This window comes from Phyllostomus discolor, chromosome 9 (genome assembly GCF_004126475.2).
Source record: "Phyllostomus discolor isolate MPI-MPIP mPhyDis1 chromosome 9, mPhyDis1.pri.v3, whole genome shotgun sequence".
NCBI classification, from domain to species: Eukaryota; Metazoa; Chordata; class Mammalia; order Chiroptera; family Phyllostomidae; genus Phyllostomus; species Phyllostomus discolor.
This window is the reverse complement of record NC_040911.2, coordinates 66,990,471-67,014,013: the sequence shown is the minus strand read 5'-3', so window position 1 is coordinate 67,014,013 and position 23,543 is coordinate 66,990,471. Positions and strand designations below refer to the sequence as shown.

Here is a 23,543-nt window from a genome sequence, read left to right as displayed (position 1 = left end):
GGTATCCTGCATTTGTTTTTTCATTTTTCGACCAAGCTCAATCAGTTCTGTGATCATTTTGATTACCAGGACTTTAAATTCTCCAAGAGATAGGTTGGCTATCTCCTCATTGCTTAGTTCACTTTCTGAGGTTTTGCTCTGTTCTTTCATTTGGGCCATATTTCTCTTTTTTTTTTTTTTTAGATTTTATTCATTTATTTTTAGAGTGGGAAGGGAGGGAGATAGAGAGAGAGAGAGAAACATCAATGTGCGATTGCTGGGGGTTATAGCCTGCAACCCAAGCATGTACCCTGGCTGGGAATCAAACCTGCGACACTTTGGTTCGCAGCCTGCACTCAATCCACTGAGCTACACCAGCCAGGGCGCTGGGCCATATTTCTTTGTCTTGGAACACCTGATAACAGGGGGCAGAGCCTTAGGTATTCACCAGGGCAGGGCAACCCTCTTTCCTGTGTGGTGGCACTGCCTGTGGGGGCGGGGCCAGAGAGGGAAAAATGCAGCTTGGCTGCACCTCCCTAGAGCACTTTTCAATGAACTCTCCTGTGAGACTGGGAGTTTCTCCCACCGCAACAACTGCTGTAGTCCACAATCAATTCTGAGTCCCAGTTTCCCATCTAGTCAGCTCCACTGGCAGTCTGCCACCTCACTGAGGAATCTTACCAGTCTGGTTAGTCTGGTTGACTTTTTCTTTAATTTCTTGGTTATTGGAGTTTCATGCAGTTTGATTTTCTCGAACTTCTGGGAGTTTATTGATTTTTAGATTGGTTGTTATCCTTTTGGTTGTGCGAGGAAGTAAAGTGTTTCTACCTATGCCTCCATCTGGGCCAGAACTCCCACAAATTCTTTTTTTAAACGAACCTTTAAGTAATTGCTAACATTTAAAATTAGATTATAACATAAGATGCAGGTTTCTGGCTAAGCCTCTTCAGGGGTATCTAACCTGCAACCCTCAGGCCACATGCAGCTCTGCATGGCTCTGAACGTGGCCCAACACAAAATTATAAATGTACTTAAAATATTATGAGATCTTTTTGTGATTATGTGTCACAAAGTATTTAATGTGTGGCCCAAGAGAACATTTCTTCCAGTGTGGCCTAGAGACATCAAAAGGTTGAACACCCTTGCATGCCTTCTTCTCAAAGGTTGGCTGGAGCTGAGTAGAAATAACCCCTTTAGCTGGCAGGAGGGCATTCCACCTGGCCAGAGAACCCCCAAACTTGTGCTCTGACACTAAAGCCAGGTGTCAGCAGTTATTTATGTTCCATACAGGCTGTCTCATGCATTTATTCTGCTGCCTGGCCCCCAATAATGCCCCCAGACCAGATGATTAGCTCAGAGACACCTTGTCTCCATGGTGGTTATTAACACGTTGTAATACCCACCAGCATCATTAATTCTGATGTTTACTGAAGTATGCTTTGGGTGAGAATTGAGCTAGAATATTGAGAAGAATCTCTTATCAACATGAAGAAAAAAGGGAAGATAAACATTTTTGTTTTTTTTACAGCTTCTTTGGCCCTCTGAACTCTAGTCAAATTCCCTAAACTTATCCTCATCTTCCCCTTTTTTTAGAATTCTGAATCTTGACATCTTTACATAATGTTTTACTTTATCTTTCCCTTGGAGAAAAACAATTCTTAAATAACTAGGTGAACAAGGTAAAACAAATATCCTTGCACAGAGAAAACAGTTCTTTCTAAACATATTAGAGATAAGTAAGGACATATAAGGCTGTTTTTCTGAATATAGTTATGACTGTGTTTTGTCATACCATTTATTCTTCAAAATGATACTTTTTAAATCTCAGAAACAGTTTATTATTTGAGCAATACTCACACGCATTGCTCACAAGGGTTGTATGTGTTCAATGGTCTGTTTGGTAACCAGGTAATCATTCTTTCCATAAGACTGAAAAAGGTAATATTCTCTTATAGAGATGGTTGTCCTTTTGCTTAGTGGAGTTTGAAAGCAGACCTAACTAGGTGTGTGGTCTTCTGGCCTGGGCTTTGTGATCCTCCAGAAAATATAGTGAGTGGGCCAATGAAAGAAATCAAAAGGTTAGGCTGAGTTACACCATCACATTATAGATTGGAAGTGGAGGAAAGAGCTTGATTTCAAGATAAGGACAGTTAGTTCTCTAACTGATCCTTATCCTCGATCCTTGATCATCAAAGTCCTCCATGGACTCCATTCAGGTTTATGAAATCAGATTATCTAGGAGGATTTCAGGAAGGGTAGCTGGAAATCAATCTATCTATCTATCTATCTATCTATCTATCTATCTATCTATCTAAAGTTCCCCCCCAGATTATTGTAATGTTCAACCAGGTTTGGAAACAATGCTTTTTAACTTGTATACTTGATTATTAGTGTGAGTAGACTAGGAATCAGAGGTACACAAGAAGCAGTTGTGGCTGGATTAAAATATGATTCAGTGTATACTCTTCCTGGGGCTCAGATTGGAGGGAGAAAGCAAGAGCTCTTGGGTTGTCTTTAGATGCCAAGATTCTAAATTCAACTTTATAAACATTGAAAAATCAAACTGCTATAATAGTAGTAGTAGTAGTAGGCAAGTAGTGTAAGGGCATCTTTCTTGTGTTTTTTATATATATATGTGTGTGTATATATATACATATATATACACACACATATTACATATATATCTTTTATTTATTTTGTATATAGATATATGAGTGTGTGTATATGTGTGTGTGCATAATATATATGTGTGTATATATATACATGCATACACACACACATATCTTTTATTTAGGTCATAAATCACTTCATTTGTTAAATCCAGTGGGCAAGTCCCTGTCCTTGTCTAATTTGAATCCCAGTGAAACTTCAAACAGATGACCAGTGCCTTCTCCTAAAACTCTTTCTTCTCTTGGCTTTTTCTTTTCTTTCTTACTTGTTTTTTCTTTTGCTTTCTCCCTGCTTCTTTGGCTCTTCCTCCTCTACTCAACTTCTAAGACAAGGATTTTGTCTTGTGCTATCTTCTTTTTCTGTACACTCTTGGCAAGTGATCCTGTACAGACCCAAGCTTTAAATACCATGTACACAGAGGTAGGCAAAAGTAAGTCTACAATTATGAGTATGTAAAATACACAGTTTGTTTATTCTTGTATTATTATTTATTAATTATTATATTTTCCATATAAACAACTGTAAATCTACTTTTGCCTACCCTGGTACAGTGTTTCCACATATATATATTTCCAGCCCTGACTTCTCTCCTGGGTTTGAACTTGCATGGCAGGTTCAGTTTATTTAATACCTCCACTTGAATTTCTAATGATCCCTTGTATACCTGCATCCTTTCTCATCTTCTTCATCTTAATTAATGGTACCATTACCTCCAGATGCTCAGGCCAAGAATCCTGAGAGTCATCCTTTACTCTTTATTTTCCCATCCATCTGATCCCTCAGCCAAACTTGTCAGCTCTACCTCCAAAACACTTCTAGAATCCTACTGTCTCCTATGATGACCACTTGTACAACTTTGGTACAAACCATTATCATTTCTCACCTGGAGCAAAAGCCTTCCAAATGATATTCCCCTCTAAATTCCTCTATAGCCTAAGATCCAAACAATGGCCAATGAGAAAACCTCTTTCTCTCTTCTTTTAAATGCAAATGAGATCATGTCTTACTGTCCAAATGGATTCCCTTTACAATGAGTAGAAAATTCAAACTCCTTATAATGGGACTCACCCATAGTATTCTGTGATTCCCAATCATGCCTACCCATTAGAATCACACGTGGATGAATTTAAAAAATAAATAATACTATGCCCAAACCCCCACCAAATCAATTAAATCAGAATTTCTGAGTTTGGGTTCCTGGGATTACTGTGAAGCCCCTCAGGTGATTCTGATATGCAGCCATGTTTGAGAACTATAGCTCTCCTAGCTCTGGCCCAGTCTGCCATTCCCACTTCACATCTCACCTTGCTTACCACACCAGCCTTCCTGCAATCTGTTAACAGCGTAACCTGACAGGTGCCCTAAGTGAGGAAAGAGCCACAGGAAGGGCCCAGGACAGTGTGAGTGAAGCCCTGCTGTCTGGGTAACCAGCTAAATGGTATGTGACAGCAGATTCCTTCCCACCTTCTGACCCTGCCTCCACCCCATAAAGACGTGGCCGGAAGGGGTTGTAGCACTGAGGCACCAAGTGTTTATCAGGCAAGTGAAGTATTTGGCTGAGGCTAAAAACCTTCTCACTCCTTTTCAGTCCCAGAGGACAAAGCTGCATGTGACCTAGAGGTCAACATGGCAGCAGGGGGAGGTTCTGTCCTATCAGTCTAAGAAAAGGACATGATTGGCTAGGGTGCACAGGGACTCTTGGAGTACAAGAAGTGTGGGCTGGGAAATACAAACTGAGGGAAGGAAGAAATGCGCTCAGTGTTTCTGGACTCACTTCACAGAGGTAGAGGCTGGGGCTTAAGGGATTGACTGGCCCTGGAAGCTGTGTGGTCAATGGTAGCTCTGAAAAGAAGGGTGTCTGAGGCCCACAGCAGGAAGAGAAGCTGAGCTGGTTGGAGGAGGACTCAGTGGCTGCCTGCAATTTCCACAGGACAGTATTTTGAATGAGAGAAAGAGCTCTGGGCCACAGCCTTGGACTGGTCTGGCAGGGGATGGCTGGGTTTTCCTCTGGGTGCCCTGGAGGGGAAGAACTTTGAAGAAGGAGCCTGCCATCGTCTCAAATTGTGCAGCTTTTGAATAAAGGACCTCTTTCCTTTTCTCACCAAACCTCTGCCTTCAGAATTTGCCTATGGGTAGCAGCAGACAGCCAAACCCCACTTTTGTTTGGTAACAAATCCTTACTTTGCTGTACTTGTTGTTACTGCTGCCAAGAGATTTGCAGGGCTGGCTTCTCTTCATCTTGAAGGTTCAATTCAAATGTCACCTTTTCAAGAATACCCTCTCCTATTATTCTGAATAAGAACACATTTCTTCCTTCACGGTCATTCTCTCTCCCAGGGTTTCTCAGACTTGAATGTGCATCAAGGAGGGCTAATTAAAACAGATTAGTGGACCCACCTCCAGAGTCCCTAATTAAGTAGGTGTGACGTGGGGCCTGAGGATTTGCATTTCTGATAAACTCCCACATGATATTCGTACTACTGGAGTGTGAGGTCCACTTTGAGAACCACTGCTCTATCCCATTACCCAATGCATCTTTTGCATGATCCTTATCACAATTTTAAAAATTTTGTTTCATTATTTACATATTTATTATCTTCCTACCCCCACCCATCAATAAAATGTAAGCTCCATGAGTATGAGAGACTTTCTAGTCCAGCACAGTATTCCCAGCTTTGGAACATGGTGAAAAGGCTGGGAAACACTTCCTTAAAGTAGTTCATGGGAAACATTAAAAAAACAGTAAGTATGTAATACTCTTAAGATTTTCTTTAGAAGTTACCTGGGACTTGTGGGTGGGTGGTCTAGAACTTGATTGTTTACGGTAAGCTGGAATTTCCAGGGGACTGTCTGAGAAGCGAAGATCTTTCATTGTTTTAGGTTCACTTCTTTCACCTTCCTCAAGGTCTACAATTACATTAAAAATATTGTTCTGTGAACATCTGTAATTATATATATAATCATGCAAACACATCTTAATAACTGGAAAACTTGAAATAAAGGACTACTGTCATCACATTCTTTCCCTAAAGTAATAATCAAGTAAAGATGCTCTCACTCAGTTGAACTAGCACTGAGAAAGAAAAAAAAAATTAGCCCAGGCTAAGAAAATTAAAATCTGCCCCTGCTACACTCCAAACATTTCACATCAGGGTGGCAAAATAGATAAATCCAACTGCAAGTTTATCAGGAAATATATCTCCCCAAGACGGAGTACAGTAGTAAAATGTTCTAACAGCACCCCCTACCCCCACTTTGAGTGACCAAGATTTCCTGCTTGCCAAGAAACCATGTTCTCTAAAATGTCAGATGTTCAGAAACTGCTGTTTCAAATAATATCAATAAGAATGAAACATCTGACACTTGCCTGAAGACCTAAGTCACTTTGACATAGACAAGCATCTTTAATTTCCAACTCTGGTGCAGAGCGTCAGAGAAGGATTTCTAAGCACAATTCCCTAAGCACAAATAGCCATATTTGCCTTTGTTGTTTCCAAGGTAGCAGAACACTGATTCCATTACATAGTCCATATCTGATAGTGACCACTTCACACACACCCTGCTGTGCTTTGAACCTTTCAAACACTCTACTTTCATTTACATGAAACCACCCTCCCCATCAAGCCCTCCACTATATTTTCCTTTATTTGGTGATACACCCCATGGATCCTCTGGCATGTTGTCCCCCTTATTGCAGTGATTCATAAACCTGACTTTGGTGGACTGCTGGAGTAGCTCTTGTGGATAAGCCATTAGCTAAAATAGCACTAAAACACAAATCATAGCTTTTTTTATTCCAACCCTTCTGCAGACAAAACAAGCCATGAACCTGTTTGGGGTTTAAATACTAAATGTTATCTTCATTCTCTCATGTCATACCTAGAAACTTTCTAAGGTTTACATTCCAACCCAGTTTATCTTCAGCATTCTTAGATTTCTTCCTTAGTTTTGATCCAAAAAATCCATTTTTCAATTCCTAGGAATGAAAAAATTGCATGTCAGTCACTTAATCAGGTCCACTTAGAATGTGAACATTAAAAGTTACAAGGTAGAGGCAGTGTCATAGTGTGTTCTTCTTACTTGAAAGGATTTACAGTAGATTTTACAAAGTGAACTCTGCTTCATCTTACTCCGGAAACACACAGCCTTGTATTTGTGTGCTGCCTGGCTGGCAGTGTATCTGGTTGGTAAGCCTCACCAGGTTAAGTGGCCAAGATGAGAGGTAGGTAGCAGCACATGTAGGCAGGATGTACTGATCACAGGAGTCTGAGTAGTAACAAAGGGACCACCAAATCCAGGAGGCAAAGACAGGGTGGGAATCAGACCAAGATAGGACTTACATACACTACCTGCCCACATATAGTCCTTAATACTCCTCTCTGTACTTTCTCCATGAATTCAGTCACTTATGCCTGATTAAGCCTGAGCACCTGCTGACATATAAGGCTTAGCCTCTGCTGGCTGCCCCTGCCCAGTGTAGATCCTTTCAGTGATCATACCTGAGCCCTGCACTCTGCCTGCACCCACTGCTTTGGTCCCACAGCCTCCTCTCTGGTCTTTGGTCCGCTGTTGGGCTAAAGAGACTCCCCAGAAAACTTCAAGTCACCCCTAACAAGACCTGTGTGACAGACTTTTTAGTTGGTTGCATTACCGTGGGTTGGGCCACCCTCTTACCCTCGGATCTATTTCACTGACAGTCACAGCCCAGGGACTGAAGTTTCAAATATCCTTTTTAGATAGGTCTAGTTTACTCTCCACAGTGATGCTCTGCAGCTATTTGGGAATGAAGATTTCAACATAACTTAAGGCTATGCCCACTGAGGGCTTCTCTACCAGTCTGGTGCATCTGTTCAACAAATATACACTCACTGCCCTTTCCTACCTGCTCCTGTGCAAGGCACTGAGTATGGAAGACATGTTCTCTGCTACTTTGCAGCTTACAGTGCAAGGAGATCATAGACAAGGAGCAAAGTAATTACATATTCAAAGCATTGTATGAAAGGAAAAGGCCTGGGTGCTAGGAGAACAGTGACAGAACACAGACAAACACAATTTAGTTTAGCTGGAGTATACAGCAAGAAAGGATGACTAAGGGCAAAAACTGATCACTTAAGATGCCAGACTAAAGGTTTCTCTTTCTTCACTAAGTAGAGGGGAGTCATTGAGGACACTAGAGTATGGGCAGTGATGATGGGTAGAAATTTCTGAGGTGCAGTGTGGAAGAAAGGCTGACCATGTGGGGAAATGAGCAAAGATACTTTGCAATGGCTGATAATGGCCTCAATTATAAGAACCTGACTGTGAGTAGAATGACTGTGGTGCTGAAATGAAAGGGAAGATGTGACTAATGAAAAAGAAGGAACCAAGAATGTGGTGACTGAGAAGATCTGGCCAAGATGGAGGCATAGGTAGAAACACTTCCCTTCCTCATACAACCAAAAAAAGGATAACAACTAATTTAAAAACAATAAACAACCAGAAGTGCCAGAAAATCAAACTGCATGGAACTCCGACAACCAAGGAGTTAAAGAAACATTCACCCAGTCCAGTACGTGGGGAAGAAATGGGAGATAGGCAGCAAGGCAGGGACTGCGGGGACAAGGCTGAATGTGAAAGTAAAGACTCAAAACTAGCTGTAAAATACTGGGGGACTGTGACAGAGGGAGAAACTCCCAGTCTCACAGGACAGTTTGTTGGAAAGTGAGGCTAGAGGGGAGCAAGTGAGTAGCATTGTTCCCTTTCTGATCCCTCCCCCACAGACAGTGCCACAACACAGCAAAAAGGGTTGCCTCACCCTGGCAAACACCTAACGCTCTGCTCCCTTACAACAAAAAAGGTACACCAAGACAAAGAAATATGGCCCAAGTGAAAGAATGAATCAAAACTCCAGAAAAAGAGCTAAGTAATGAGGAGATAAAAAACCTGTCTGACACAGAGATCAAAACACTGGTAATCAGGATGCTCACAGAACTGATTGAGCTTGGTCACAAAATGAAGGAAGAAATGAAAGCTATCCAAAGTGAAATAAAGCAAAATATACAAGGAACCAACAGTGAAGAGAAGGAAACCAGGACTCAAAGCAATGATTTGGAACAAAAAGAAGAAATAAACATCCAAATGGAATAGAATGAAGAAATAAGAATTCAGAAAAATGAGGAGAGGCTTAGGAAGCTCTGGGACAACTTTAATGCTCTAATATCAAAATCATAGGGATGCCAAAAGGAGAAGAGGAAGAGCAAGAAATTGAAAACTTATTTGAACAAATAAAGAAAGAGAACTTCCCCAATCTGGCAAAGGAAATAGACTTCCAGGAAGTCCAGGAAGCCCAAAGAGTACCAAAGAAATTAGACCCAGGAGGAACCCACCAAGGCAAATCATCACTAAGTTACCCAAGATTAAAGATAAGGAGAGAATCTTAAAAGCAGCAACAGGAAAGGAGAGAGTTACCTACAAAGGAGTTCCCATAAGGCTATCAGTGGATTTCTCAAAAGAAACCTTACAGGCAAGAAGGAGTTAGAAAGAAGTATTTGAAGTCATAAAAGGCAAGGCCCTATATCTAAGATTACTCTATCCTGCAAAGCTTTCATTTAGAATGGAAGGGCAGGTAAAGAGTTTCCCAGATAAAGTCAAGTTAAAGAAGTTCATCATTACCAAGTCCTTAGTATATGAAATATTAAAGGGACTTATCTAAGAAATTGAAGAAGATCAAAAACTATGAATAGTAAAATGACAACAAACTCATAACTATCAACAACTGAACCTAAAAAACAAAAACTAAGCAAACGACTAGAACAAGAACAGAATCAGAGAAATGGAGATCACATGGAGGGTTATCAGTAGGGAGAGGGAGAGGAAGAAGGGGGGATAAAGGTACAGGGAATAAGAAGCATAAATGGTAGGCATAAAACAGATGCGGGAAGGCTTATAATGGTATATGAAACAGAGAAGCCAAGGAACTTATATGCACAACCCATGGACATGAACTAAGGTGGGGGGAATGCTGGAGGGTAGGGGGAATGCAGGGTGGAGTGGGGATAAAGGCGAGAAAAAAATTGGGAAAACTGTAATAGCATAATCAATAAAATATATTTGAAAAAAAACTATGTGTGGGGGGTCGTGGCCTTGCTCCTGCTCTGCAAGGCAAATGCTGGGCACATCCAGGCATGGGGGTGGGGTGGGGCCTGAAGTGCTCATGGGTCCATGCTAGGATTCTGTGGGGACAGAAGAAGCCATGGGTGGGACCTCCAGCACCTGCCAGATCACCTTTGAGGTGGACGAGAACTAGAATATCACCATGGTGAAGGGCATTTGGCTTTCAGAAAATGTGATTAATCGTATGAAGGATATCTCTCCATCAGGCTTGAAGTTTCAGCAGTATTCTGGTGTTTATGGTGCCTCAGTTTCTGATGAAGAATTGAAAAGAAGAGTAACTAAAGAGCTGGCACTGGAGCAAGCCAAGAAAGAATATGAAAATCAGAAATGACTAAAGCAAGACAAAGAACTAGACTGCAAAAGGGCTCTTGCCAGTGAGGAGTTGACCACAGTTATTCTCCAAGAGACGATATCAAGTGAGGAGGAACGCACTAAGGCAAAGCACCTGGCTAAGCTGCTTGAGGGGAAAGATTGAGTAATAAAGAGACAGGGTGCATACTACAAAGAGTAGCTGGCTAAACTGGAGGAGAGGAGCTCAGAGTTCTATAAAATCACCACTGAACAATATCATGAAGGCGCTGAAGAGGTGGAAGCAAAATCCAAGCAGTATGAGGTTCATCCAGTTTGTGCGGATCTGCAGGCCCAAATCCTCCAGTGTTTACCTCCAGAACACCCAGCAGATACTCAGCTGCTCTGCTCTGGCCAACCAGTACAGGCACTGTGTCAACCAGGCCAAACAGAGCATGATTGAGAAGGGAGGATAAAAATCAACTTTCAGAACAAGCAAAACTCCTTCAATGTTAATTCCAGAGGTAGAACATTGTTTTTCCTTGGGAGAAAGTAACCTACTAAAGAGAAGTGCCTGAGAGCAGATTCGACAGAAGCACATCACAGTTTGATCAACAATGATTTGAAATTCCAAGGCCAATATCAGGATCAGCCATGAAGAACCCACTGCAGTGTTAATAAATCTCAAATGTGATGACAAAAGAGAAAGGCAGCCCTCTCCACCTTCTATACTTTCTATTCAACTTTCTCTTCTAACCAAGCTCCATCATTCAGTGGCCTCCCCTTCAGCAAAGCTTGGGGTTGGGATGAGGACAAGGGAACTGGAGTGGGGAGAGGGGTGTGCCCCACCCCATCTCAGACTAGCAGTGCAGGGCAGATTCATCCAAACTGGTGCATTGGGTTTCTCTCTATTTCTTTTCTACTTTGACTTTGTAAGACCTACTTCATTTTAATTTGTGGCGATCATGGAAGACAAAAAGGAGAGAAAATGTACCTCTTTCGGTGGAATAATGTTTATTACAGGTGAAATAAAGCATTTTTTTTACCAACATAAAGACAGTCTTGGCTTGTAAAAAAAAACAGTGTGGTGACTATATGTGTTATAGTTTCATTACTTGCCTGCTTTGAAGAATCTTTGAGAGCATTTTCAACATTGTCTTCTGAAGAGACTGTATTCCGTGGTTCATAGTCCACCTGAAACACCTTTGTTACAATGCCACTCTGTCTGCAGTCTCTGAAAATTATTTTAAAAAGAAAAAGTCTGTGTATTATACAAAGATTCCATAAAAGGTGGCTAGCAATTAAGACAACTCTATTAAAGTCCCTTAGTCTAGCTACTAAATTTATTATATTTTAAACTGGAGAAATCAAAATACAACTTCTATGGTCTTTGTCAACCTTATTCTCATTTAGATTATCTATCACTTTGTAAAAAATCACTCCAAAATGTATTGTCTTAAAACTTAAGTCTGTAAGTTAACCAGGCTCAGCTGGGTAGCTCTCATTTGCAATCTATCATGTTATTGCAGTCAGATATTGGTTGGGCTTGGAGTCAAAAGATCAACTTGGCTGGATGTCCAAAATGGTTTCTTCCCTCATATTCACAGTCTAGGCTGGGATGTTTCTGTCTCTGTGTCTGTCTCTCTCTCTCTCTCTGTCATTAGGTGGTTAGTTTGGGCTTCCTCATAGTATGGAAGTCTCAGGAAAGTCAGACTTCCTACATGGTGGCTAGCTTCACCCAGTGTTTATGTTCCAAGAGACCAGAGGAGAACCTGCAACTTTGTGTGATCTAGTCTTACCATCATTTCTGAAGCATTTTATTGGTCAAAAGTAAGTCATAGGGCCAGCCGAGGCTGAAGTAGAAGGGCTACACTGGGAGGCATGGTTCATTTTTGGAGACTATCTACCATACCATAAAGATTTTACACTTTAAGTCTCAAACTATTCTAAAACAAAGAATAGTGTTACCTATATATCATGTTACATGTGACAGAAGGGAATTTACCTTACCCCATCTGTAGGTAGCATAATATATGCTGCTCTGGTGGATATAAACAGTTATTCCTCAAATACTACCATGTCTTCAATTTATTCACAATATTTTACAATCAATGTTGTTACTCTCTGATGCAAAAGAAATTCCATGAAAAAGCATGTAGAGGTGCCCATAACTAAAAACTGGTGGTGATTTATTCTGAGCATCAGCAGCTCACCTATACTCTTTACTTTTTTAAAACAGTTTTATTGGCGTATAATTTACAGGCCATAAAATTCACTGATTTTAACTATATAGTTTGATGATATTTAGTAAACTTATATAATTGTGCAATTATCACCACAATCCTGTTTTAAAACACTTCCATTCCCCTCACCACAAAATTCTTTGTGCAAGTCTGTTGTCGTCACTCCTTGCTACTACCTCCTACCCCAGGCAACCACTGATCTGCTTCCTGTCTCTATAGCTTTGCTTTTTCTAGAAATTTAAAATAAATGTAATCATATAAATATAGTCTTAGCTGTCTTACTTCTTTCACTCATTTTTTTCAGGTTCATCCATGTTGTTGCATGGATGTTTCAGTATCAATCTCACTTTTATTGTTGAATAGTATTCCATTCTATGGCTGTACCACAGTTTATCCATTCCCTAGCTGATGGTCGTTTTAATTACTTCCAGTTTTTAGCTATGATGAATAATGCAGCTATGAACATTCACATATAAGTCTCCACGTGAACATGTTTTCATTTCTCCTGGGTAGATAGCTAAGAATGGAACTTCTGGGTCATATGATAAGTATATGTTTAACTTTTTAGAAAGTGCTGAACTGTGTGTGTTCCATTTTGCATTCCCAGCAGCATTACTTAAGGATTCCAGTTTTTCCACATATTTGCCAACACTTGACATTGTCAGCCTTTTTTGACCACCTGTACTCTTGATCATGTTCTCTGTAAAGATGTGGTTGATATGATCCTTGTGTATTAGGATAAAGGCTTGGCTGTTGTAACACAGTATCAAAACAACAGTGGCTTAAATTAGATAGAAGCAGCAGAGTGTAATCAGCCCAAAGCTGGTAGAGAGGTAACATAGTGAAGGAGGCATTGTGTCAGATTTCCACCTTGTTTCTCCACTACCCCTAGATAATTTCACCTGTTCTCACAATCTAGCATGACTGAACACCACATCCACAGTACAGCCAGCAGGAGGCAGGGCCGACACCTTCTCTTTAAGGGCATAATCCAGAAGTCCCACACACCACTTCCACATACATCCCACTGGCCACAATTCAATGACATTGCTTTCACCAGCTGCAAGTGATTGGACAGGGGGCCTGGTCCTAAGTGGGTCTGCCTATGGCCAGCTGGTAGCATGTGGGTTTTTGACTTCATGTAGGAAAGATTTCACAATACGAGTCCAGGTGACTACAAGAGTATGTTTATTAACTCTGGGGACAGTAAAACAAGGAAGAACTTAGCATTAAAGCAACAGGAGAGCCTAGGCTAGGCTGCCTTAAATCACTGGGAAGTTAGAGAAAAGGGGGCCTTAGGGACGGGTTCAGGGAATTAGCCTCAGATGAGCTGCTGCTGCCTATCGCTTCCCTGGTTGCAAGTCTAGTAGAGGCCATTAGAATTTAGGATGTGCATGACTGTTGGGGAAGAAGAGAGGCAAGGGAATGGCAAAAGCTGCTTCCCAGAGGGAGAGCAAGCACTGGGTCCTTTGTCTTGTAGCTTTTATCTCCTAATTGCAGGTAGGAAATTTTAGTCTCAGGGTAAGGTTTCAGCAGACTATTCATCAATTTTCCAGGTGTGCTCTTTCAGGGTCATAGTCTTCACTGATTGGTCAGTGCCAAGGCAGGGAGCCGTTAGTCACTGCAGCAGTTCCTGGTGTCATTCACCTAGTTTTGCTGCTTTCTTGGGCCTGGAGCTGCAACACAACTGAGGCCTAGATGTTCTCTATTGGGAGGTGGCCTTCTGTGTCTGGCTGTAAATTTCTTGACCATTTTGTTCAGCTATCTGTCTCAGTTTCCCTATTCCACTTGTCCTGGCTTACTGGACCGTCTCACAAGGAGAATTGGTAAATATCTTTCTCTAGGAAACCATGTGTCTTGCTAGAAATCATGGGCTCTATTTTAAAAGACTAGAGGCACCAATATTAGGGAACAGCCAACAGCTGTCTTTGCCACAACATCTGACTCCGCTTGGTATGTTTATTTGATATGTTTAATTCTCACTGCTGCCCCCTCCCCCTGCATTTGTGTTGAAAAATCAGAGCTGGAACACAGTTGATTCTGTTTTATCTGTCAAGGTACTTAATGCTTTTTACATCTCCAATTGCTTTGTTATCAATTGATGTTAATATTGATACATTTTTCTGTTTCATTAGCATTTCTTTTGCAACTTATATTTCTTACACTCCATTTTTTACATTTCTTAAAATTTCTGAGTCTTTTAGTAAATAAGTCCCAATTTAAAATTCTTTAACTATTCAGAAATGCATAAGTATCAATTTCAAAACAGTTTAGAAATGTTTAACACTAAATAATATGTTTTAAGCCACATTTTTAGAAGAGGAAAAAATTTCTCAGAAATACACAATTTGCCCTGACTCGTGTGGCTCAATGGATTGAACTGTGGACTGTGAGCAAGGAGTCACAGGTCCCATTCCCAGTCAGGGCACATGCCTGGGTTGCAGGCCAGGTACTCAGTAGAGAGTGCAGAGAAGCAACCACACCTTGATGTTTCTCTCTCTCTCTTTTTCATCTTCCCTTCCCCTATCTCTAAAAATAAATAAATAAAGTCTTTTTAAAAAGAAATATGCAATTTATATAAATAGCCACTATGTATCAATGAGTGACAATATTTAAAAAATAACACACTTGGCTCTTTGTGCTAGTTGGTGGATACTTGCATGTTCACTGGCTGGAGTGACTTACAGATGGCTAAACTTTGAAGAAATTTATGCTTTGTTTTGTTTTTAATAACAAAACCAAATTCACAGATACATAAATCTGGATACAGATAAAGATAAACTGCTAGTTAACCTTATTCACCTCAACATCCTGTCATCTGAATGTTCCATTTGGTCCCAGGTCTATTGTCCAAGATACAGACATCCTCTTTCTTAGCATACTTCCCAGACATCACAAATACCTCCATCCAGGGATCATTCAAATCCTGGATAATTGTGGGTCTCCCTGCATTTGCATTTACAGCCCCATTGTCACTCCTCATTGTCACAATGAGGAGAAGCCTGATTTCCATGCACTCACTCTTCCTCCTTAAGGTTCAGGTTGTCTCCCTGACCACAGTTGCCACTTTTCTTGGTGACTCAGCCAGGGCATTTACCATGAACTTAGTTCCCCACAAGGAGAGCCCAGAAACTAGCTTAAATTCCCTGCAAAATAAAAGGATTTCCTGATTGTAATCCCAAAGAAGGATTAGGTTTGGAGATGAAGCTAGAGATCCTACTCGGAGCCTAAATCTCATTGGAACATACATCAATTTTTGCCCGGGTTGGAATCAGGGACCTTAAAAAATATGTATCTTTAGGAATAATAATAAGAGGTACACGCAGCATAAAAAATTCCATGTAGCTCTATTCCCACAAAGATTACTATCCCCTCAATAAAATACCAGAATTATTTGAATGATTGCAAGGAAAGAGTGAAGCTTGAGCTGTAAAAATTCTGCAACTTGGTCCAGATCATTTTCTCAACCTACTGAAAACTGCTAAGCACTGGCCAGATGTCCCAATTGGTTGGAATGTTTTCCCATACACAAAAAGGTTGCAGGTTCAATCCCCAGTCAGGTATGGGAAGCAACCGATTGATGCTTCTCTCTTACATCAATGTTCTCTCTCTCTCTTTGAAATCAATAATATAATAATAATAAAAAATATCCTCAGGTGGGGATTAAAGATTAAAAGAAAACTACTGAAAATTTGGGCTAGATAAGTTTTTGTGTAGGGGGCTTCCCTGTGTGCATTGTGAAGTGTATAGCAGTATCCCTGGCCTTTACCCACCAGATGCCACTTGCACACTCCCACCTCTAGCTGTAGAAACTGAAAATGTTCCCAGACATGACAAAATGTCCCCTTGGGACTAAAATTATACCCAATTGAGACCTTGTGGTTTAGGAACATGAAAGGGTTAGGTGAAAACCACTTATTCACCAGACTTACACTTTTTAAATTGAGGCATACCTGTTGAGCTGGGTCACACAACAACAATCTTTAAGCCCTTTGTTAAAAATCTGAATAAGACCTGGCTGGTGTAGCTCAGTGGATAGACCATGGGCCTGCGGACCAAACGGCTGCCAGTTCAATTCCCAGTCAGGGCACATGCCTAGGTTGTGGGCCAGGTCCCCAGTAGAGGGCATGCAAGAGGCAACCACACATTGATCTTTCTCTCTTTCTCCTTCCCTTCCCCTCTCTCGAAAAATAAATAAATAAAATCTTTCAAAAAATCTGAATAATAAAAAACAACAGCTACTACATATCTTACCTCTGATTTTCATATGGCTACAGTAAGTTCTATTAATCTCATTTAACAAAAAATGAAATTGAGACTCATATGGCCACATAACTTAATATCACACAAATAATTTCAGATGGAACTGGGGTTAAAATCCACATGTGAAGTTCAACAAACTCCATCCTCCTTCCCCTCATTCCAAAGTACCACTCTCAAAGCAATTATCTTCTTGCCTTTGTTGCTGCCTTTGAAGATGACATCTGGATTTTCCTTCACACAAAAACAATATTTTAGGGCACATTATATATTCCAAAAAGCTGGTGATAGATGCTCTGGTAACCTACCAGCAAGTTAAATTTATTACTGATGTTGCAAAACTGGGGGGTTCCTCAGGTTCTGCTAAAGAAAAGTGACTATTCTCAGTGGATTCTGATCACCCTCAACTACCTGTTTTCAGGTCAAGGCAGCTTCTACCTCAGCCTGCCTTGATACACCTTGACCATGATATTAAATCATTGCCAAAAAAAAAAAAAAAAAAAAAAAAAAAGGAGAACCATGCAAGTTCATCGCTAAAACACTACAGAATAATGGCATTAGAGATAGGAAGTTCTTGACCACAAAGGTGGCTTTTAAAGAAGCAAGAGAGACATCAGAAACTTTATAGACCTTGAACTAGACCATCAATATGGACCATCAAAACCTGAAAACCTCCCTCCCCACTGAGATGTTCCTGAGTTCCTGGCCCCTCCTGTCTACCTGTGTTCTTTACTGACCATTCTTTGATGTGAAATTCATGAATATATATACAGGCACATGAAAGCACAAATATGACAATGCCCTTATACCTTTTCTTTAATTCTAGAATATCAAACTTTAATAAAAACATTCCAAAAAAGTATGCTGGTCAAATTTCTCTAAATGGAAACATGCCCCTCCCCCCAATTAGTTTGTCAGTTGCCATCTTTGGCTGCATATCAGAATCACCTGGAAAATTTAAAAAATACTGATTCCTGGGTTCCACCCCCAAGAGATTGTTATTTAGTTGGTTTCAAGTGTGGCCTGGGCATGAAGATTCTGCAAAACTCCCTGGGTGATTCTCATGCCCACCTGTATCCATACCCTTGTGCACTGTGCCCTTGTAGAATCTCCTCCCACATTGACTTTAGGTGTTGCCATGTGGTTTGCTTTGGCCAATGAAATATTAACAAATATGACACAAGCAGAGACTAGAAAAACATCTACTTTTGGGCTTGACCTTTCTTATTGCTTTTGGCAGTGAGACTGAGATAGTATAGGGGTAACATCTGGACTCCATCTTGACCAAAATATCCATCTTAGAGGCCCATGACTCTTCATTTTCAGTATAAAATTAACCTAACCACGTTCTTAAAGGAAAGAATGTACAATAGCCCTGGCTGGTGTGGCTCAATACACCAAATCAAGCACCAACCTGTGAACCAAAAGGTCTCCAGTTCAATTCCCAGTCAGGGCACATGCCTGGGTTGTGGGGCCAGGTCCCCAGCTGGGGGCATTTGAGAGGCAACCAATCAATGTTTCTCTCACACATTGCTGTCTCTCTCCCTCTCATTTCTCCTCCCTTCTCTTCTCTCTAAAAATAAATAAAACAAGTTTTTTTTAAAAAAGAACCTTTGGTTTATTTTTAAAGAAGAAATGTACAATAACACCCTTTCTTTACATCACGTTCTGCAAAATATTTGCTTTGTACCGGACCTCTGAGTGGTCCACTGACCATGGAAAACATCTTGCGACAACCCTGGGATCAACCTCCACCAGATGACAATCATGAGATAACAGACCTAATCCTCATTCCCAAGCCCTACACCCATGCCAAGGCTCCTATATGAGGCATCAAGAACCACTCAGGAAGCTCAACTTCTCTTTTCTGGTTGACTCCCTTGTGCACAAGCTCTTTTAAAAACACTCTTATCTGCTTGATTTTATACTGAGTTTAGTTCTCATTTGTATGACACTGAGACTCAAGAACCTAGCATTCAAGATCTGGTAACAAGACACTGTGTGAAAAAATTGAGGCTAGCCTGCTGAAGACACAAGGCTTCACTAACAGCCAACACTAACCACCAGAAACCTGCATAAAGCTATCTTAGACTATCCAGCTTAAGGTAAGGCAGAAAGTGATTGCAACTACCCACTTCAATGACCTCAGACAAGGCCAAGAGAAAACTTGCCTTGTTGAAGGCACACCGAAATGATGACCTACAAAATAATAAGCAAATAAAATGACTTCTTCTAAGACAGCAAGTTTCAGAGGTTTGTCATACAGCAATAGCTAATTGATTCAGCAGCCAAAGTTGAGAGCACTGGTTATATAATTTTGGAGATCATTTTCTTTCTTTATTATTTATTTGTTGATTTTTTAATTTATTATAAAAGGAATGCTCTTAAATTTTGGAAGCTACAAAAATTATCAAGGAAAAAAAATGATTGTATCAACAGAGGCAATGACAGCAAAAGTTTGGCATGTTTTCTTCTATTTTTTTTTCTGTGTACTTTTAAACAGTATCAAAATAATATAGTGTAGTTTTTATTCTAATTTTTTCATTTATTTTATCATATATATATTTGTATATCATTCAAAATTTCACAACCACAATTTTTCCTCTTAATATGTTAATGACCTTTAGTAGTTAAGTCTCATTTAAAGTCCTTTGTCTCTTTATTAAGAAACTAATTATTGGGGACTCCCAGCCAAGATGGAGGCATAGGTAGATATACTTTGCCTCCTGACACATCCAAAAGAAGGATAATGCTAAGTTTAAAAACAAAAAATAACCAGACCTGCCAGAAAATTGAACTGTATGGAAGACCAACAACTAAGGAATTAAAGAAGAAACATTCATCCAGGCCAACAGGAGGGGCGGAGATGGGCAGCCAGGGTAGAGGTGACTTGTGGCAGCTAGAGGACTGGGCGGTCCCACATCTGTGTGCAGATAAACTGGGATGAACAACTGGGGAGTGAGACAGATGGTACAACCCAGGATTCCAGCTCCAGGAAATAAAACCTCAAAACCTCTGGCTGGAAAAACCTGTGGGGGTTGCGGCAGCAGGAGAAACTCCCAGCCTCACAGGAGAGTCCATTGGAGGGGCCCACAGGGTCCTAAAATGTACACAATCCAATCCACTCGGGACTTAGCACCAGGGAAGCACCTGAAAGGGCACAATTTACTTATTGGTAGCAGAAGAAGTGACTGAAAGTAGGGCGAGAGACAGGCAAGTGGCACTGTTCCCTCTGTGACCACTCCCCCACATACAGCACCACAATGCAGCAATGTGGGTTGCCCCTCCCTGGAAAATACCTAAGGCTCCACCCTTTACTACATAACAGGTGCACCTAGACAAAAAAAATATGGCCCAAATCAAAGCTCCAGAAAAAAATACAACTAAGTGATGAACTAGCCATCCTATCAGATGCAAGTTCAAAACCCTGGTAATCAGGATGCTCACAGAATTGGTTGAATTTGGTCCCAAATCAGATGAAAAAATGAAGGCTATGAAAAGTGAAATAATGGAAAATGTACAGGGAACCAATAGTGATGGGAAGGAAACTGGGACTCAAATCAACGGTGTGGACTAGAAGGAAGAAAGAAACATCCAACCAGAACACAATGAAGAAACGAGAATTCAAAAAAATGAGGAGAGGCTTAGAAACCTCCAGGACATCTTTAAACATTCCAGCATCTGAATTATAGGGATGCCAGAAGGAGAAGAGGAAGAGCAACAATTGGAAAAGTTATTTGAACAAATAATAAAGGAGAACTTTCCCAATCTGGCAAAGGAAATAGACTTCTATAAAGTCCAGGAAGCTCAGACTTTGGGAAGTCCAACTCTCAAAGAAGTTGGACCCAAGAAGGAACACACCAAGGCACATCATTACATTACCCAATATTAAAATTAAGGAGAGAATCCTACAAGTAGCAAGAGATAAGCAGACAGTTATCTACAAAGGAGTTCCCATAAGATTGTCAGCTGATTTCTGAAAAGAAACCTTGCAGGCAAGAAGGGGCTGGAAAGAAGCATTCCAAGTCATGAAAGGCAAGGAGTGCTCTACATCCAAGAGTGCTCTATCCAGCAAAGCTTTCATTTAGAATGGAAAGACAGATAAAGTTCTTCTCAGATAAAGTCAAGTTAAAGGAGTTCATCATCACCAAGCCCTTATTATATGAAATGTTAAAGGGATGTAATCTACGAAAAAGGAGATCAAAAATATGAACAGTAAAATGACAACAAACTCACAACTATCAATAACCGAAGTAAAAACAAACTAAGCAAACAACTAGAACAGGAACAGATTCACAGAAATAGAGATCACATGGAGGGTTATCAGCAGGGAAGAGGAGGGGGGAGAATGGGGGAAAAGATACTGGGAATAAGAAGCATAAATGGTAGGTATAAAATAGACAGGGGGAGGTTAAAAATAGTATGGGAATTAGAGAAGCCAAAGAACCTATGTGTATGACACATGGGCATGAACTAAGGTGGGGGAATAATGGTGGGAGAGGGGGTACAGGGTGGAGGGCAATAAAGGGGAGAAAAAATGGGACAACTGTAATAGCATATTCAACAGAATTTTAAAAAGAAACTAATTATCTTAAGTACATAGAAACAGACTTGATTAAAGCAGTGTAATGTTGAAAAAATTTCTTTAAATGAGGTTGTTGGTAGAGAGAGCTGAGACTTTATTTTGGGAGAATAAACACTTGGTTTGGCTTTTAGTTTGGAGCCTGGGTTAAGAGGCAGTTGCCCAGGCAGTAAACTCCTCTATCCCAAGGGTGAGATGAGGACTGGGGCTGAGCTTCAGGTGGGCATCCTGTGCCCTCCACTCCCCTACACAGCTCCTTTCCTGCCAGCTCCAAAAACAGGAGGGACTGCAGCAGTGGTCCACTTGGACAGGATATCAGATGACTGACACCAATTTCCCATTCATGGGTCTCAATCTTCTTCATATTCACCATCTTGCAGGAACTGGTACTGATGCCGCTGAAGGAGCCAGAGCTCCCGCCAAAGCCAACGCTGGCCTGGAAGCCTAGGCCATAGTTCAGGTTCCTGTAGGTTGGGCTCAGCCCACCTGAGTAGCTGCTGGTGGTCTTGGTATGGATACTCATATTCTGCACTCCAGACTCCAGCTGGCTCTCTTGCCCTCCGGCAACTTGCAGTAGGCAGTGATCTCCATGACATTCATGAACTCCTGGTACACAGCTGCTAGGTCATGTCCTGCTTGGCGGCTCTCAGAGTAGCTTCCAGCTAAGTCACCTTGGCCTGAGCATTCTTGATGGCCAGCTTGCCACAGTGCTCTGCATCTTTGATGGCAGTCTCCAGGGAGGCCCTCTGGCCTTTGAGGCCATCTGTCTCAGCCTGGATTCTGCTGATATTCAGGTTAGTCTCAAATCTCCATCTTTGTGTGACACAAACCATCCCCATGCTTCCCAGCCAGTATCTGCAGCTCTTCATACTTGATCTGGTACAGGGCCTGACCCTCAGCCTGGATGCAGTTGGTGATCTCCTTATATTAGGCCTTGACTTAGGCAATGATGCTGTTCAGGCCCAGGGAGTGGCTTGTTGTTCATGGACAGCACTATAGGCATGTGGGAGATCTGGGCCTGCAGCTCATGAATCTCCTTGTCATACAACTGCCTGTAGAAGTTGATCTCATTGGTTAGCCCTTCCAGGCAGGACACCAGGCTGGCTCTACCTTGTTCAGATAAGCTTCATCCACATCCTTTTTGATGAGGACAAATTAATTCTCCACCTCTGAACTTGTTGATCTCAACCTGGTACTTATTCAAGTCCTCCACCAGTCCCTGCATGTGGCCAAACTCCACCTTCAGTCTCAGTTTCTTCTAGGCCAGTGTTTCCAACTGCTGCCAAGTGTTGTTGATATAGGTCTTGAACATATTGTCCATGTTACTGCGACTCGTCTTATGCTGCTGCAGGGGAGTCCACTTGGTCTCCAGCATCTTATTCTACTGCTCCAGGCTCCACTCTTTATCAATGAAGGAAGCAACTTGTTGAGGCTCTTGATCTGCTCCTTTGCCTGGTTGCACATGGTCTGGATGTTGGGGTCTGCCTCCTGCTTCATGGGGCTCAGTAGGCTCTAATTCACTTCAATGGCTTTGATGGTTTCCATACACCCAGCTCTACTGAAACCACTGGCCAGATTCATGTTGGCACCCAGGCCAAGCCAGAAGCTGCTGCCCACCTGGGAAAAGGCCAAGTAACTGATGCTGGGCCCACTCAAGTAGGAGTGGCTGCTGAAGGCCTCAGGACCAGAGATGGACACCTTGAAGGACTTCTGGGTCATCCTAATGGACATGGTGGAGGCTGGGGTGGAGGCAAGGAGTCAAACCAGACAGAGATTTCCATAAGGAGCCATAAAGCTGCTTCTAAAAAATCTACTTTATTATAAATGTATACAAGCACTAATTTCTCTTTGTGTAGAAAACTCAAAGATTTTTTTGTATAATACTTTCCCTAAGATGAGCAAACCTGAAATATTTACATTGCTTTCAGAGCAGACACTCAGTGGGCACAGACTAAAATAGTAGGAGGCATAAAAAAATCATCTTATTTGTAGACCCTTCAGAAGCTTTATTAATTCCTTCAAACTATGTAATTTGCCATTATGTTACTACTTCATTTACTACTACCAGCATCTTCTGTAGGAGCCTTCTTACAGCATTAGGCATGAGGGTATTATTTAACTTGTTAATTTTTCATAATTGAGACAACTTTTTTGATAGAAGTGGGGTGGGAATTAGGAAAAAGCCACAAATGTCAAAATTTAATAAAAAATAATAATGTGCCCTGGCTGGTGTAGCTCAGTGGATTGAGCACAGAACTGCGAACCAAAGGGTTGCTGGTTAGATTCCCAGTCAGGGCACATGTCCGGGAATCAATGTGTGGTTGTGTCTCACACATCCCCTACTGGGGATCAGGCCCACAATGTTTCTC

At 41.2% G+C, this 23,543-nt stretch overlaps 1 protein-coding gene and 2 pseudogenes across 6 annotated transcripts in view; 1 reads left to right on the top strand and 2 right to left on the bottom strand.

The window, feature by feature from the left end:
- DZANK1 (double zinc ribbon and ankyrin repeat domains 1) overlaps positions 1–23,543 on the bottom strand; it is a 135,265-nt gene that overhangs the window by 99,439 nt on the left and 12,283 nt on the right. For all 6 annotated transcript variants that reach the window (XR_004899330.1, XM_036009489.1, XM_036009492.1 and 3 more), the window contains exons 4-6: positions 11,209–11,323; positions 6,529–6,625; positions 5,432–5,556 (exon numbers count right to left, since the gene is read on the bottom strand). Coding sequence is in view for 5 of the 6 variants with exons in the window: in XM_036009489.1 (XP_035865382.1) it covers positions 5,432–5,556; positions 6,529–6,625; positions 11,209–11,323 (337 nt within the window). In the remaining variant the exon portion in view is untranslated. The remainder of the gene's footprint in view (positions 1–5,431; positions 5,557–6,528; positions 6,626–11,208; positions 11,324–23,543) is intronic.
- Positions 9,834–10,651, top strand: LOC114507016 (annotated as a pseudogene).
- Positions 21,103–23,427, bottom strand: LOC118496778 (annotated as a pseudogene).